General features: G+C 33.7%; 3 protein-coding genes and 1 long non-coding RNA gene across 6 annotated transcripts; 1 reads left to right on the forward strand and 3 right to left on the reverse strand.

Moving 5' to 3' along the window:
• Positions 1–3653, reverse strand: LOC103497881 (ervatamin-B-like). The gene is made up of 2 exons (XM_008460265.3): positions 3203–3653; positions 1–3025 (listed from the first exon to the last, which is right to left on the reverse strand). The coding sequence occupies exons 1-2, from the start codon at positions 3651–3653 to the stop codon at positions 2436–2438; spliced, it is 1041 nt and encodes a 346-aa protein (XP_008458487.1). The 3' UTR covers positions 1–2435.
• LOC103497880 (uncharacterized) lies at positions 427–5711 on the forward strand. Of its 2 annotated transcripts, none has more exons than XR_001763820.2 (4): positions 427–563; positions 721–901; positions 2403–5104; positions 5373–5711. It is a non-coding gene; the product is annotated as an uncharacterized LOC103497880 (long non-coding RNA). The 2 variants fall into 2 exon arrangements; XR_007824904.1 differs by lacking the exon at positions 427–563 and having other exon boundaries at positions 752–901; positions 2403–2722; positions 2810–5104.
• Positions 5712–6221: 510 nt separating this feature from the next.
• On the reverse strand, positions 6222–8786 carry LOC103497879 (CASP-like protein 1E1). 2 transcript variants are annotated; one of them, XM_051091856.1, is made up of 2 exons: positions 8140–8786; positions 6222–6690 (listed from the first exon to the last, which is right to left on the reverse strand). In XM_051091856.1, the coding sequence occupies exons 1-2, from the start codon at positions 8379–8381 to the stop codon at positions 6432–6434; spliced, it is 501 nt and encodes a 166-aa protein (XP_050947813.1). In that variant the 5' UTR covers positions 8382–8786; the 3' UTR covers positions 6222–6431. The 2 variants fall into 2 exon arrangements, with proteins under 2 accessions (XP_050947813.1, XP_008458485.2); XM_008460263.3 differs by having other exon boundaries at positions 6222–6774; positions 8140–8762.
• Positions 8787–9884: 1098 nt separating this feature from the next.
• LOC103497878 (uncharacterized) lies at positions 9885–13678 on the reverse strand. Its single transcript, XM_008460262.3, has 8 exons — positions 13261–13678; positions 13069–13181; positions 12781–12953; positions 12303–12396; positions 11996–12196; positions 10968–11053; positions 10783–10847; positions 9885–10301 (listed from the first exon to the last, which is right to left on the reverse strand). The coding sequence occupies exons 1-8, from the start codon at positions 13445–13447 to the stop codon at positions 10195–10197; spliced, it is 1026 nt and encodes a 341-aa protein (XP_008458484.1). The 5' UTR covers positions 13448–13678; the 3' UTR covers positions 9885–10194.
• Positions 13679–17144: the final 3466 nt, after the last annotated feature.

Raw genomic sequence — 17144 nt, forward strand, 5'->3', positions numbered from 1 at the left:
AAAAAAAAAATCAAAATTTATATATCACAATACATAAACCCTAAATAAAAAATACTCTAATTATATCAAATAAATGAATGCATATACCATATTATATATCAAATTTACTAAAAGAAAAAACGTATATGAGAGTATACTAAAGTTTGCGTGAACCATCCCCTGCTACCGTCACCATCACAATCTTTCGTTGTCTGGTCGTACGTTGCTCTACCCGCCGCCGTTAAGCTGGGTCCCTCATCATCTATCGTCCAGCCGACTTGCGTATTGTCTGAGTCCGCCATGTGTGCACCTTTGTTCGAGGAGAGTAAAGAGTACTTACGAGGGAGCCGCGCCGTCGTTCGCCGTCAAGCCAAGTACTGCTTATCCATCCAGTCGAGTTCCACTCGTGGCCTGAGTTTCGTTCATCTATCTATCGTTCAAAGTCCAGTGTGGTCGACGGTGATCCGACGCCAATTTGGTTGTGCCGCGGGTTGCTATGAAGGTGGAAAGAAGAGGGTTAGAGAGAAAGAAGAGAAGACTTGGATAGAGGGTGAATTAATTGGGGATTTGAAAAACAATTTTAGGTAAAACAAGAATGACACATAAATTAAGGAAACCTTTGAGATTTCTTTGTTTAAAATGTGGGTATTGATTATAGATTGGGGACAAAAAGGTAATTCACCTACCATGTCTAACACTGTAGCCTTTTATTTTTGTCTCTCCCATTTCCTCGTCAATCAGCTTCAACTCCACTTCCTCACAGTTCAACAACTTAAATCGTGAAACTCATGGGGTATCGTCGCCGACTACGGCAGCCGTGTACTTCCGTCCGCCGGCCTGTGCAGTTCTGTCCGCCAGTCTGTGAACATCATCTAGCCCGTTCTATTCGCGAGTCTTCACAACTCTTCTTGACATCAAAGTGGTGAGTTTTTTTTGTGCTTTGTTTCCACAATCTCTAATTTCTACTTATTCCTCTTCTTTGTTGCTTCTTTGTGTGCTACCATTTTTTGTGATTACTCTTTTATCATCTCTTAAGTAGGATCATACATAATGTTAAATCTATGTTCCATGATCTATAGTGTGTCGATAAACAGTTATTTGCTACAAGATAAGACCGTCCTATTCTTACTAGCGTGAATATTGGGAGAACAAAGACTTCTGCTTTTTTACTCGATTTCCCTCACTTTTTGGGGCAATATTCTTCTATCCACTCAATATCACCATCACAAACCCTTCAAGAGAGCATTAGAGCTGCAGTTGAATCAAAGTCCTATAAGAAACTTCCTGATCTGTTTCCTTCATTGCAAGAAGCTTGCCATAACCCCTATCTTTTTTTGTTTCTCTCCACTTTTCCTCTTAATATAAGAACACAAGTTGTGGATGAGATATTACAATCTTAATATCTGTTAGACCTCGCTCGAAATCCCAATTTGTCCATGGCTCTCTGCTTTTCTACACTCTTCAAAGCCCTTCACCCTTTCCCCTCTCTCTTCCAGTCCTCCAGAGGATTCTCAACTCTGGTTGTGTCCCTTCCCCTCAGACCCATTTTCTACTTTCTTCTGCCTGGCTAAAACAACGTAGCCAGGCTAAGTCTGTTGCTAATATCTTGATGGATATGCAGTCAATTTATTACAAGCCTGACTGCAACATATGTAATTAGCTTATATCCTCTCTTTATTCCATTGGCGAATTAGCTGAGGCCTTTCAAGTTTTGAAAGGTATGGGAGGGGCAGGGGTGTTCCTGACTTGGAGAGTTATGGCACCTTAATTCATGCAGCAACAGCTGTTAGACTGGCTGACAAGGCAGTGGAATTGCTAAAAGAAATGGTTGTAAAAGTTAAGTTGACGCCAAGACAAGGAACGATTATTAATGTTGTGGCTGCGTTACGAGCAAACCGAGAGGTAAGGAGAGCAGTTGAGATCATTGAGCTGTTGGAGAGGGACAGTCTCTGTTGGATTTGAGAGCTATGAGCTTCTTGTTGAAGGTTGTCTAGAGTGTCGTGAATATATTTTAGCGGGAAAGGTGACCATGGGGATGACAGACAGAGGGTTTATACCATATATCAAGGTCAGGCAAAAGGTTGTTGAGGGACTGGATGGCATTGGGGAAGTGGAACTTGCTTCTGCTGTAAGACGCAGATTTGTAGAGTTGGGGTCTTAGATACTATAAATTTTTTTATATCTTATTCTCAAATATATATAGGGAATCCAAATGGCATGTGGAGAAGATTTAGAGAAGAATTTTTCATGATAAATACTCCTTAAATATGTTTAAATTTTATTGTGCTTGAATCCTTCATTTCCTTTTGACTTTTGTTGTTCATACATAATAACCTTTTACTAATTCTTATTGCATCATTGTATAATATAATTTAGTGGACATAAAAATCTGCATGGTAAATTTAATTTTTTGACCTCTGAAGGTAGACAAGTTCAATTAACACGAGGAAGTATGCTTAGTCTTTGATGGGGTAGCTAGCCATCATAGCTATGCCACAAGTACCTTGCTTGTCGGTTGAATCACGCATCATTCTTATGTAACCTGATTCACCCCAGCTAGTGCCCCATGAATTTTTGACAAGCCAATAAGCTTGATTGCTATCTTCCCCGTACCCAACTATTGCCACTCCATGATTCAGTTGCTTTCCACAATTGCCTGAGAAGATTCCACCCGAATAGAACTGAAAATCGTTCCCCCCTGCATCAATTGCTACAGAGACTGGCTGTTTAGCTACTGCTGCTTGTAAGCTTTTCTCGTCGTTGACAGGTACTTTTTCATATCCACTTATTGACACAGACTGGTATTTCTCTTTTTGTTTGTCGCATGCAGATCTAGTTGCTGTGTATGGATATTCTAATTCTGTAGTTAGTCCAGTTTTCTTGATGAACTCAAATGCTTTGTACATGTAACCACCATTGCATCCCTGGTTCCCCGAGGTCACATCGCAGTCTACAAGCTCTTGTTCTGAAAGAGACATTAATTTCCCTGCTTTTATTTTGTTGATGCCTTCGACTGCTGCTACTGCAGAGAATGCCCAGCAGCTCCCTATGTCGAAAATTCAAGACTCGTAAGTTTTTCCAAATATGACGAAATGACTTACAATCAATAGAGGTTACGGTGTAGGGTACTAGTTAGGAAAAAAAACTCATAATCAGACGTAAAGAGAACATGTTCTACGTATTTCTGATTAGTTGGATGAATGAGAGTATTACGAGTTCGTACCACATTGGCCTTGATTCTTTATCGGAGTAACTGCACCTTCCTTTCTCCAATCAACATTAGTAGGCAGATTAACCATATTTCCATATCTGAAGAATGTATCAGTATCAGGAAGCGAAACAGTTTCATACCCCAAGTAAGTTGCCATAAACTCCTCATTTGTGAGATCTGTAAAGTTATTTTCGGCCAGAGTATATGAATGATTCAGAGAATTGAAATTGTCAATGTACTGAACATTTGCCTGATAAATTGTGAATCTCTGCTCCCATTCTTCTCTGCTCTTGTATTGTCTACCGTATTTATCCATCCATTTCTGGTACCTGTCTTGTAATTCACCGGAATTACTAGATCCCGAAGGGTAGTCCATTGCCATGGATACCCGTGTGGGTGTCCAGAAAACCCAGAGAATCAGAGAAATCAAACTCACACTCCAAATCATTTTATATGCTTCCATGGCCGCTTTCAGATTGCAAATCGAGCCAAGTATGTTTCATTCTCAACATCGAATTCTAGTTATATATTGATCCATTCTTAACTGTAGGAGGACGAAGTTTGGATACTTAAGAAATTCTTGGATTCATGTACTTCACACCTTGAAGTTTCTGTTGGGGGTTAATCTGTTATTTCCATCTTTCCAGCACGGCAGAAAAAGGTGGAAGCTTGCCGGCTTAAAACTCTTGGATTCTTCATTACTATCTGGGTAATTAAGAAAGAAGTAAACTTGGATATATTTCTTGTAAATAATAGAAAAAATTGAATATAAATGCAATATAGGTAGGCCATGTGTGTTGTTAATCCCAAATGATAAATGTTATGCAAGACCTTAAAACTCATACAATAAATTTGACTCTAAAAATTAATAAAATAACATGATGTTAATATATTTTCTAAATTTCTAAATTGGATGTTAACAGAATTTAAATATTTATTTTTTAAGATGAAAACTCATGACTAAAGCTTGTCATTTTAAAATATATGAATCACAATAGAATTAAACTTAAAAAAAAAAAAAAGACAAGATCAAAATAATATTTTAACAAAAAAAAAAAACAAGTAAATAAATAAACTAAACTAAAGTGTATGTTCCTTTACTCGACTTGGAATAAGGTTGCTCATGCTCGTGTATATAAGCTAAGCTTGACTTTTTAGTGATATATTTAATAGCGTTTCTTTACCTAATGTGGGCTAAAATCGCTTCTTATCTTTTGGACATTTGGTTTCCAGCTAGGGTAGCCTCGGTTTTATTTGAGGATTTCTCTCGTGTTTAGTCTGCTTGCCATTGTAAAGAAAAAAACTAAAGCTAGGGAATTAAGCTCAAAATAAGTTTGTTCTTATCAACAGTTCTCTCCAAAGGTTCAATTATTCCTCCCTTCACATTCTTTTATTAAAACAAAAACTAGGAAACTAATCTTTAGTCTTTGGTTTGAAGGAAACTGTCCTCAAGATGGTCCAATTTTAATTCCTTTTTCTTTTAGGAGGTGCACTCTTGATCATTGTTACAATTAAAGGAAACAGATATGAACCATGTTTTCCACTTATTCTGCATAAAATATTTGCAAATAGAAAACAAACCACATGACCTTTTCCTCTAATAGAAAGAGTAGAAAAAAGTACTAATTTTAGCATTCAATTTTCTAAATTTAAAAAATAATCATAGTCCTATAAAACTCCACTTTTTTCTTCTCCTCAAACAATCATCCTCTCGCCAAAAATAAAATTTTAAAAAAGTTGTAATAAAGAAAAAGAAACACTGCAAACTTAAAAATAAAATGGCGAACAAGAAGATGATGGCAGTGTTTCTCTTGTGTATTCTGGTGGTGGCTGCATTTGAAATCTCCATTGTTGCCGCGGGCGAGGAGGGTAACGTTATCCCGAGGAAAAAGTCACTTTTTTCCAAAATCTACGGTAAGTATTGTATCAATTTTTACTCTAAATTTTTTTGAAATGTAACTTAAAAACATATATAATGTTATTTACTACGATTCTTATTATTTTGTGTCAAAATAACGTATAAAATTTAACTCATATAAATCAGTTTTTCATTTTAAAAGATGAAGTACTTGGTGTTGATTCTTTACAAAAAATTGTTAGATTGTAACAAAGAACTTTTGCATCTGTCTTGATTGATTTATTTATTTTGATTGTATGTGTGTGTTTGTGTTTTTTTTTCCAGATAAATTGCACATCGATATGCCCAATAATTGATAATTGAGGATAAACGAAGAAAGAAGAGTTCTCAAGACTAATGATGGGGTTAATGTAAATGGTGGTGTATAATTTATTTTGAATCATTTTTTTTTTTCCTTTATGAGAGGAATTTCTGGGCCTCTTTGTCCTCTTTCATTTTTATTTTATAGCAATCTCTTTGTTTCATTAATAGAAGTCAAAAAAAAAAAAAAAAAAGAAGTTGGGCTTTTGCCTTTTTGGTAATGTTTGTATTTCCGTTTTTTCTCCCACCATTGTTCTTTGCTAAATTTATTTAATTGAAGTGAAAATATTCAACTTTTGCATATTTCATTGATAATTCTACATCTGAACAAATTGTTAACAGATGTATGAAATTAAAGATATATACTTTTTAAATAATTGTGACATTTTTTTTATCTGTCTTTGGCATGCTTGATTGATTTTTATCGTAAGCTTTGTGGGGTAATTTTAGTGTGAGTTAGGAGGTGTTTTAACATGAATTTATATCATACAAATAAGTTGTTTATATAACGTCAAGACAGCTGAATAAAAATTTAGAATTACGGATATTAAAATTATGTGTGTTTTTATGTTTGGAAGAGACTTTTACCTTTGACTTTTTTTTTTTGTAAAGTAACTATTTTAAGGGTCATTTGTCTTGTGTATTCCAAACAAATAGATTAGGAACTAGTTGGACCTTACAACTTAAATTAGAAAAGATTCAAGAAATCTCAACCAAATTAAATCCTTTTAGTAGTAGGATGAAAATTCGAATATCCAAACGGTTAGGTTAGTCGCCATATAGAGTTATAAGCTTAAGTTCGACTAGTAATAATAAGAAACTAAAAACCAAATATAATCCCAATGTATACTCCAAGATAACACATTTTCAATATCAAAAATCTCATTAAATCTAACAAAAACAGTACCAAATTACCAAAACCCATTACAAATCTACAATTAAAAGACTACGAGAGGAACTTTCTTATTGATTTGAGAAGAAAAAGAAAAGGGAAGATTTCAAACTGAAAGAACCTTTTTTCTTTTACTTGAATCCCCTTTGAAGCCTGAAAGCAGAAAGCAGAGAAAGAGAGAGAAACGCCATCGCTCCAAGCAAAGAGAGGAGAAGAGAAGCAGCTCCTTGCCCACAGAATCTTCCAAACACATTGCACATTTTGTTCCAATTAAGATGAGAATTCCCTCGCCAGCCGATGGCGCCGACGGCAGCAGCCGCTCCGAAGCCGGAAAACAGCAGGGCCACCGTGAGAATGTCCATCACGATTATCGCCGATCTTATGAAACCTCTGCATTTGCCTTTGTTTAGTAATGAAAGTACCAGCGAGAAGGCTGCATATGAACATGCTATTGCATTTGCCACTACGAAATACCTTTTATCAAACAAAATCATAGATATATTAATTATAGAAAATGCTTTTAGTTTTAGGTGAAATAAACAATTTAGTTCTTTACTCTAAATTTTCAAAATTCAAATATGTTTTCAAATTTGTAATAATTTAATCTATTAATAAACAGAAATAGATAAAAATCTACTTTTCATGTTATAATAAAATTACTAAAACACTCCCATACTAACCCTCCTCCCACCTTTCTCTTATTATTATATTATTTTTAAAAATTTGTTGTTATTATTATTATGTTTTGTGGTTGAAAATCAATAACAGTTTTTATGATTATGAATTTATATTTTTCTTCTAAAATAAGACTGTATAAAAAAATTAATACAAATAGTTTTAATTTTAATAATTTCAATAAAAAGTAATTTCAAAATATTTACGAAATTGATTCGTAATGTTTAATAGTATAAACATTCTTTTATGTGATAGAATAAAGTATATAAACACCGATAAAAATATTATTCAATTAAAAACATTATTCAATTAAAAGTTTTAAATAAAAACTCATTTTAAAGAAAATGTATATTTAAAAAAAATCGATAACTAAAAACTACTCTTAATCTATAAATTTAATTTATAACTTTTTATGATTATGAATTTATATTTTTCTTCTAAAATAAGACTTTCTAAAACAATTTAATACAAAAGATAATGTTATAGTTTTAATTTTAATAATTTTAAATTAAAAGTAATTTTTCAAAATATTTACAAAATTGATTCATAATGTTTAATGGTAGAGAGTAAACCAAATTATGTATATAAACATCGAAACTATTAGTTAAACTCATTTTAAGGAAAAAATGTTTAAAAGAAAATGTATCATCTACAAAGAAATTCAATAATCGAAAACTACTCTTAATCTATCAATTTAATCACAGTTAAGTATCAATTTCTATCGCATAATGAAGTCCTCATAGTACACATAAATAAATTTGATTTCTAATCATGGAAGAAGTTTCATTAAATCATCTAAAGGGTTTCCTTTGGTAGTGACTTTATCTACCAAAACTATTTTCTTCGGTGATCGGTGACATTTGTAGAGTAATTCACAGATGAAGTATGGTTTTTTCAATTCTAAATTCCGTAACAAAAAATATCATATCAATACGGAATAAATATTCTTTTGTAAAAAATTTTCTTTAAATTTATGGTTATATATATATATATATATATATGTATATATATATATATATATATGTATATATATATATATATATATATATATATATATATATATATATATATATATATATATATATATATATATATATATATATATATAACAAAATGTCACAAAACTATAAGTTAAAAGAAATGAACAGAAAAATTAAAACTTACACGAAGGAAGATAAATAATGCCACCGTGCAGTAACCGGAACGTGGAGCGGCGGCAACGAGGCGGCAAGTTGAAGCGGCACCGTTTTCGTCTGTTTATCCACGCCAATAACCACAGCAGCAGCCAAAGTGAGAATCATTGCTACAAACCTCACAATAAGATCGCAAAACCTACCCGTCCTCGTCGTCGTCTCCGATCGCGATCCATCCGGTACACCGAATCCGGCCTTCCTGTGGCCGTCCATGGACACTTTCTTCGAGAGAGAGCAGAGAAATTGGAGTTGGAAAATGGAGAATGTGAGGATAAACCGTGCTGATAGACGAAGGATTTATGGGAAGTGTTGAAATTAGGGGATGCGTTGGAAGCCATTGAAGGCGCCACATAGTGGTAGAAGAAAGAAGGAAAGGGAGAACGTGAGAGATAGTTAGAGGTATTACTTAAGCTGCGTTGTCTCCTTCTGAGTTTCCTATTGCTGCCAATTTTATGCATAACGTTTGAAATTTTCGAAGGTTTTATACGCCATTGTTGACTGCTTTTTGTTCGTCAGTAAGACCCAACCCTACTTTATTTATGGTGAAAGCTTTCTTTTTTTCGTGGTTCGAGAATTTGATTTTTGACTTAGTACAAGGACCATCCCAAGCAGTGGTGGATCTAGAAAATATATTGACGGAAGCTAAAAGGAAAATAAACTCTATAGGTAGGATTTGAACTCAGGTGGAAATAAGGACAATCAAAATAACTACTAAGCCCCATGTACCTATGCTAAATCCGCCGGTGATCCCAAGATTATAATAACTAATATTTTGTAGTTCTACTAACGTTCTTTAGATTTCTTTAGCTAATTTATATGAGCTCAAACTATTATAATTCAATCTGGTATCAATGCAAACTATTATAACTCAATTATAATGGTATATGATTGTAACAACCAATTCATTGTTTTAAACACCGTAAATGTTTATAAAGTCAATAATTCTTTGATAATAAACACTATCAAACTTTAGTTATTTAATACTACCTTATGTTTTGTAAACCAAACAGTTAGAATACATTTAGATATTACGGATAGAGTATGAGAATTACATCTAAATTTTGCTATTTGATTTGTGTTTTGTGATCTATACTATGATACATTGAGTATACTTGTCTTATTAATATTAATAAAGAAAACTACCTCAATCATGTTTGAGAACCAATTATTTTCTTATCAAATATTCTACTAAACGTATATACTAAAAAACATGTATCTACTACTTTTCTTTTAGTATCTAATATTTTTCTTTTAATGTGTTTGATACCAAAATTGGAATTTGAAAACACTAAAAAAGCAAGCCTAAGCTTTACAACATTTACAGACTCTAATCACATATGAAAGTGCTGTTTCAAGAAACAAATGACCAAACAATACAAGAAATCAAAGTTTTGAAAACATAATGACAAATACAATAGATTTCCGATAAATATTTTCAAGCCAAATTTTGAAGGGTATGAATTCAAACCTATACTTTTTTTAGTCGAAGAAGATAGTTCACAGTTCATGTCAGTTGAAATATATCCATGCTTTCGACCAACATACTTTAAATTCATTTTTCAAAGCAAGAGTGCAGATTTGGCAAGCCATTTTTTTCAAAAATCAAAAAACAAAAGATAAAAAAATATTGCATCACGTCATCTAGTCAGTGGTCACATGTAATTGAAAAGGATTGGCGGCAGTTTTGTTTAGCTTCTTGCAAAGAAGAAGAAAATATGGAAGAAGTAGAAGTGTACCATAAAAAAACACCTTCAATTTGAGCTCTATCCATAAGAATGTATGTCATTCGATGATCGATTCTCTTCACAAATACTCGCTACAAATGTTCTAAATACAATCATCGGAACCTTCAAAATCAACTCATATGTACGAGTATAACCAACCCGCTCGCAACTCCCAAACTAAGTTATAGAGTTCAGGAAGATCTAGAAACTCGAGGCTAGATGTGTTGTCTTCCCCTACCGAATTCTTAAGCTAGTCTTTTAGTTCATATATATATGTCAATCAAGGCACAAGCAGCATTTGGTTAAATGGTTTCAAGGAACTGACCAAAGCTCGGGTACTTTGGCTCCCAGCCTATTTCTGCTCGAGTTTTCGAGTTGTTCAATCTCTTTCCTAATCGATCATTGGTTCCTGTAAATACACGTCATTCATCTACATTTGTAATCATGGATATCAGAGAACCTCAAGATGAAATGCTTTGGTACAGAGAGACCATAAACATAAGAATATTATCAGTTGCAATATTAAATAAACGAAGGGCCATTGGTCCACCAAAGCTTAAGCTAGTATAAACAACTCAAACTTCAACCACAAACAATAGTGAAGTTTACACATTTATCAAGTAACTTCGTCCTCCCATTTTTTTCTCCTCCACATCTATCGAGTAACTTTGTTTTCCCCTCTTAATCTACTTTTCACATTTACGAAGAAACTCCATCTTATAACTCTACGCCAAAACACAAACTTGCTAACTTCCCTCCGATTTATTAACTCCACTCAGTGTACCAAACAGCCCAAAAAGGTAAAATTATTAACGTATAAGTTAAGGAGAGTCTTTTTTGTGAGACATTTAAGCGTACATCGTAATAAAAGGAGCGAAAGAAAGGCTTACCAGTAAAGCCTTGGAACTTTTTACTGAATTTCCCACTCTTCATCACCAAATCCATGATTTCTTGCCTGGGATCATGAGAGACAGTTCTAATCAAATTTCTATGATTCCATTTCTTTAACTCAAGTCTGAAGTCTGCACGTATTGAGGATATTTTTCTTCAACTAGCAGTAGAAGAAGGGACTAACCTGGACAAAGGATGATTATCGCAACCTAAGAAAATCCGTCCACGAAGTTTTTTCTTTAGAATAGCCACCGAGAGGGAAGCAGCATCCTGTTTGTAAAAGCACAAGCAAGAGGTGCATGATTAATAAGAGGATCAGCTATGTCCAGTTCTTAATTACAAGTAAAACTGATCCAACTTCAAGAACAAAAACAAATTTCATCATCCCTCATGGAGATGGAATGAAATCAAAAGTGGCAACTGGCATAAAGAACAAATGCGGTAAATGAAGTAAATGACTAGTTCATTGGCGAATCGATTACCTTTTTTGGTCTAAACGACAAATGAAGGACACAATTTCAGGTGAATCAAATTTACAATCAAGAGAAAATAATAGCAATGGTGAATGGGAAGTTACCAGACATATCAGAATCATTTGTAAGACCATTAATATAAACAGTATAGTTCTGCATGTGGCACGTGGATGGTTCGTATTACATATCATTGTTATATACAACAAACTGTTCAGATCATATACTGAAAATACAAATGGTACAAATGCTATTGATTAGCAAATGAACGTTTGTTAAAATTCACAAATAATACAAGAGAGGTAACTCTTTACAGAAAAGGAAAACATATTCATAACACTGGCGCTCTAGCAGAAGTAGGTTAGGAACGTCATTAGAATCATTAGGAATATCATTACGATGGTAAGGGTACTGTCAATAGTTAGCCAAGGAGTTGGCTCTTAATAGAGGGAGTGGGAGGAGATGGAGGTACGCAAGAATTTAGTTGTTTTATGCTCAAGTGTGAACCCTTGGAGGTTCTCAATAACTCAAATACTTGGGGAATATGCTTTCTCCTTTTATCTAATTCTTAATTCTTTGGTTTATCAGAAGATTGAATCTAATTATAAATGCAGAGAGAGCATAAAAGGAATAACTAAGTAACGGTTTTAAAAGACAATTGAAGTTCCATAAGCAACAAAATGTGGGAAGAAAAACTCTATACCAAGCAGAATAAATAAAAATAAAATGACATTTTCCACACCTCATAATGAATAAGATTCAGGATGTGATCAGGACGAATATCAACTGTCCCCTTCTCTAACCAATATGAATGTGCCCCTCTATCCGCTTTGTAGAGTCCAGCCAATCGAAGTACGCAACCACCAAACTCAATTACTACTTTTTCTGATTTTAAGAGGACATCTGTCCTAGGGCTCCTCCCAATAGGTATGACTGGACTGTCCTGTATAGAAGAATAAATGAAACTTCTGTTCAACACCATTCCAGTGTAAAGGAAAAAAAAATCAATGGCTGGAAATCTGGGTTGGTTGTAGGGTAATTGTACCCACCTCATCACATGGTCCATTGTCATTGCAATCATATGGTGCAGAGCTTGAAGTAAAAAGGAAGGTGCCCTCTCCATCCCAACTTGATCCAGCCAATCTGATTGATCAATCAAACAAAATGATTTTTAAGGATTAACATGATGTAGATCAATAGAAAGATCTTTGGGAGGTACAAGTAGAACTTGTGTATCTGCTTCACTGCGTTTCAAGAACAGGCATTACCTTGTAAAGCAAAATTAAATAAAGGCTAAACTACAAGTTTAACCATTAACTTTTAGAGTTTTATCTGATTCTTATACTTTTGATTTTGTGTCTACTAGGTCCCTAACTAATCCATGAAAACTGACACATCCCTCAAGTATGAATATTCTGATATTGATACATCCCTCAAATATATACAAATCAAATATCATTCATGTCATGCATTTTCAACGAACTATCCAAAGAAGTTCCCCCCAATTCCTCCAGTTTTCTTAATCACCTGACATCGCCAGGATAATCCGGCGATCGGGAGGGAGGAGCACAGAAAATGACATAAGGAAAACGACGACCCGCATCACCTCCCTTCAAAGAGGGTTGAATCCCTAATTGTATCAACTCCTCGTGATGATCCGCTGTAAAAGTCTGCCCATGAACTTCACATCCCGGATGTTCCTGCTCAATTCACACGACCAACAATATCCTATTACGATAGGTCGTCGACTATGTAGCAGTGAAACAAATACGCCAAAAGCAACAACCCATTAAATTATTAATTAACAATCGGTACCTCCCGCCATTTCTGCGCCACTAGGCGGCCAAGAACGCCAGGTCCAATTATAAGCAAATCATGCGCACCAGTCAAACCTGACGAGGAAGTCTCCAATTTCTCGTCGGAGGCACCTTCATTACCAAACCAAAGATCAATCGCAATGTTCGTACAAAAGTAGAACGAAATTACCCGCAGAAAGCAGTGACGAACCAATGGTGGAGGATGCAGAAACTTGAAGAGGAGCAGCCATTTTAGAGGGTAAGCGTCTGTAATTCAGGCGTGTGGAGTAGAAACTAGAGCGTGTGGTGGAAATGAGATGGTCGGAGAAGGAAGAAGTGGAGAAACGGGGAAGTTGAGCGTGGAGTTTACAAGAAGAGAAACAGGTAAAGGCTTCCATGCGAATTCAGAAGTGCTTCTCGAGGTTGAAGATAAAGAAGGAAAAAGGGGAAAAGAGAAATGGTGGAGATGTGAGGCTCCAAGTAGGGGCATCTGCCAACGGAGTTTGGAATTTTGTTGCCAAACGATCCTATGCTTACGACATAACAATAGATTATGAAATTTGCCCTCACCATTTCTTTTATTGGTCTCGCCCTCGGTATACAACATTCTCGTTGTTTTGCTTGAAATTCGACTCTATGATGTAATTGATTGTCAAAGTATGAACGATTTGTGACAATTTTTTGAAATGAATAATATAATATTGCACCCAAACAAGTGATTAATCGTGTTTTCTTTGAACTAGAGCATTCATTTGAATGATGAATTATTTGTTGATAGAGTTCTTTTCGATTGTAATTTGTTGAATAACGTTTTTCCAGGAGTTGTTGCATCTAGAAAATGAAACGAGCATTACGTAAGTATATAAAGCAAGATATAGCAAGCCAACAAGACAATTTGAGAGCAAGCTAGCATGAGAGCGAGACAATGAGACACGTTTGACTGAGATATTAAGTTAGCAAGATGGTTGTACTGTTAAAGGTTGAGGATGGGCGAAACAAATAAACTGCTATGTTTGAAGTGTAGTCATTTTAGGAGCTTTTTAGAATTTTGTTCCCCAAAAGGTTGGGGCAAAACGATAATTTCACTTTTGTTATGATGTAAGCAAATGGTCGGTTGATATTGTTTATTGAAAATGAATCATTTTACATATTGAGCCGGTGGGTCATCCATACAAGTTTTCTAAGAGAGTTCCCCCAATTTTAAGAGATTTTTAAGACACTTTAATAGGGGTTATTATTGTAAAGTAGAATAAACAATCACTAGTGATCTCATTTGCCAAGTAGAAGTACGCTCAACTAACGTATAGATAATCTTAACAACTACGATATTTCATATTTGAATCTTTTTCATCCCAACTCTATTGAAAAGGTAAAAAGAAGAACAACACCTTGTCTTTTAGTGGTTTAGTCAAAGTTAATTGCGTGTTTAGCTTATAACAATTTTAGGTTGGGTGACCTCCTGATAACTAATTTTTCTAAAGAGCATACTAATGAGTATAAGACATAAATCATAAAGCGATTCAAGACAATCAAAGATGACGTAGTTGAGTTATAAAAACACAAGAAATTATAAGGTCATCAGGTATCAAATTCAGATCATGAACCCTAAGCCTAGAGTGTTACAATTTTAAAATATGGCATTTGAGTTTTCACTTTTAATCTCTACCATGTGATGATTTACGCTCTTAACTTTTGTTTTTGAACCCACTAAATACTCTTACTTGTAGACCATTTTTTATGTCCCTAATGAAATCGATATCAGATTTTCACAACCATGTATGATTCTTCTAATCAAATATATCGAAAGCCATATACAATTTTGAAAACAAGACTAAAATTGTGTCTTTTTCGATCCCTTGTTTGAGGCACCAAGTATAACGATAGAGTGTAAAATCTTTTATGATCAACAATTAAGTAGTAAACACGGTTAAAACATCATGCACTTTAATTAAATACCTAATATAACCACGATAATAACTAACCACAAAATTTTTTAATTTTAAAAAAGTGAATGAATGAATGCATTAATAATTTATACTACATTTGACAAACTATAACTAAAAAAGAAAAAAACCATATACATTTTTGAAATAAAGTGTTTTAGAAAATATAACAAATCGGTAAAATATTTAAAAAATAATTATGAAAATATAACACAGACCCATGATGAAAAATACAGAAGAAAATGTCTCGTCAACCACGTTTCTCGTTTAGATTTGGTTAGCCAAATTTTTGATCGATTAGAGAGATTTGCCTAAACGAATTTTTTCAAAAAAAATTTGCTACACAATCGTTTAGATTAATAGATTTGTTTACATCATTTATTTTTTCTAAATTCTTTATATACGATCGTTTAGATTTGACTAAACAAAAACAATTATTTTTAATTCATAATTCATTTGGTACATCATTGTTTAGATTTGTCTATGATCTACACCATCATTTAGATGAGGTTTTTTCGAGATTCTTTACACACGATACTTTATTTGTACGATCGTTTAGATTTGTCTACATAATCTTTTATTTTTTTACACGATCATTTAGATCGGAGTTTTTTTCAAGATTCTTTATAATACTATCAAATCTGACTTTGGGATAATTGAAAAATGAAGAAAAGACGGTAGATGTCACAATAATTAAATTGCTAACTTCATACACTTTATTGCATCTTACTGGTTTGTTATATTTATGAAAATTTTACTTTTAAATATATATATTTTCACATTTGTCAAGGGCTCATGCATAGAATGGTTTACTTATTTAACATATCTTTTTTATTACAATATGATGCATAAAGTAAAGCTCTCTATGATCAATTGAGTCGTACCTCTGCTATTCATTTACTTTTTATATTTGTTCTATGATTCAAGCTCCATAATACAAACTCTATACCTTATGTGTCAATTAAGTGATGTAATTTAACATTATAGCTCTTAAATGATATTCCATAATTTTCATTTCAACCTATGTTGGAACATAAATAAAGAAGCCAATAATATATTAAATGTAAATATAATAATTTTATTTAAATTTCAAACAAGCACACAACTCATAAATAAACATAGAAGAAATAGCATATTACAATCAAGGGGAAGAAGTAAATATAAAAATTAGAATAACCCCAGTAAGGATTTCCAATAATTTTTATGTAAAACAGCAAATAACAGAATTTATTCCCAACATCAGGATTTCAGAAAAGCAAATTATAAAGCTAAAAATAAATTCCGTTAAATAAAAATATTTAATTCCCCAAATGGATCATATATAATATTTATAAAACTTACTAATCAGTGAATCGAGCGCACCCAGTGATGGCGATGCAACCACGACGATAAGGGTTGGCCTTTCGGCGCTTGGTGCAGTCATAATAAGAGTGCCCACGTCTACGGCATGGGGAGTTGTTCTTCCTAAGTGCATCATAACCCAAATACTTGTTCTTTGGATATTTGTAAGCGAATCCATATTGGAAAAGTAGGCGTCGGCTGTCATCGACATCGTTTATTGTCGCCGGTGCAGAGTTGCCCCAGAAGGCGTACTCGGGGTTACCAAAGGCACGAGTCCAGTCACATAAGGCAACGGGGAGAGTGGCGGCGAAGGCGGCTACGAGGAGGAGGAGACATAGACAGAGCTTCATAGCAATTATAGATTTTGTTCTTATGGGGTTATTTATTTATTTATTTTGGCTCTGCGTCTTTGTTTCCTAATGGAAATGGAGAAGAAAGGGGGTTTTAATGGGAGAGGAAAAGAGGGTTTGTGATGTTTTTGGTTTACCGCTAATTTTTAGCCTAACTGATTTTAACTGTTTTTTGCTATAACCTAATTTTGTTTGAATTTTTCAAACATTTTTGTCAAATATTTCTTTATTTGTTTTAGTTGATTGTTTATTTAAATTGGCTTATTGTTGTTTCTTTTTAATATCATGGGCACTCATGTGGCTTGCTCATTGATTCAATGGTTGAGAATAATAAGGTTAGTTAAAGAGAAAATGGTTGGTTCTTAGGTTTTGTTGGGAAAATTAATATATTGAATATAGTTAATGTTCTTATTCAAATGAATAGAGAAAAAAAATAAAAATAATTATAAAATACAGTAAAA

This window comes from Cucumis melo, chromosome 11 (assembly GCF_025177605.1).
Source record: "Cucumis melo cultivar AY chromosome 11, USDA_Cmelo_AY_1.0, whole genome shotgun sequence".
Classification (NCBI taxonomy): Eukaryota; Viridiplantae; Streptophyta; class Magnoliopsida; order Cucurbitales; family Cucurbitaceae; genus Cucumis; species Cucumis melo.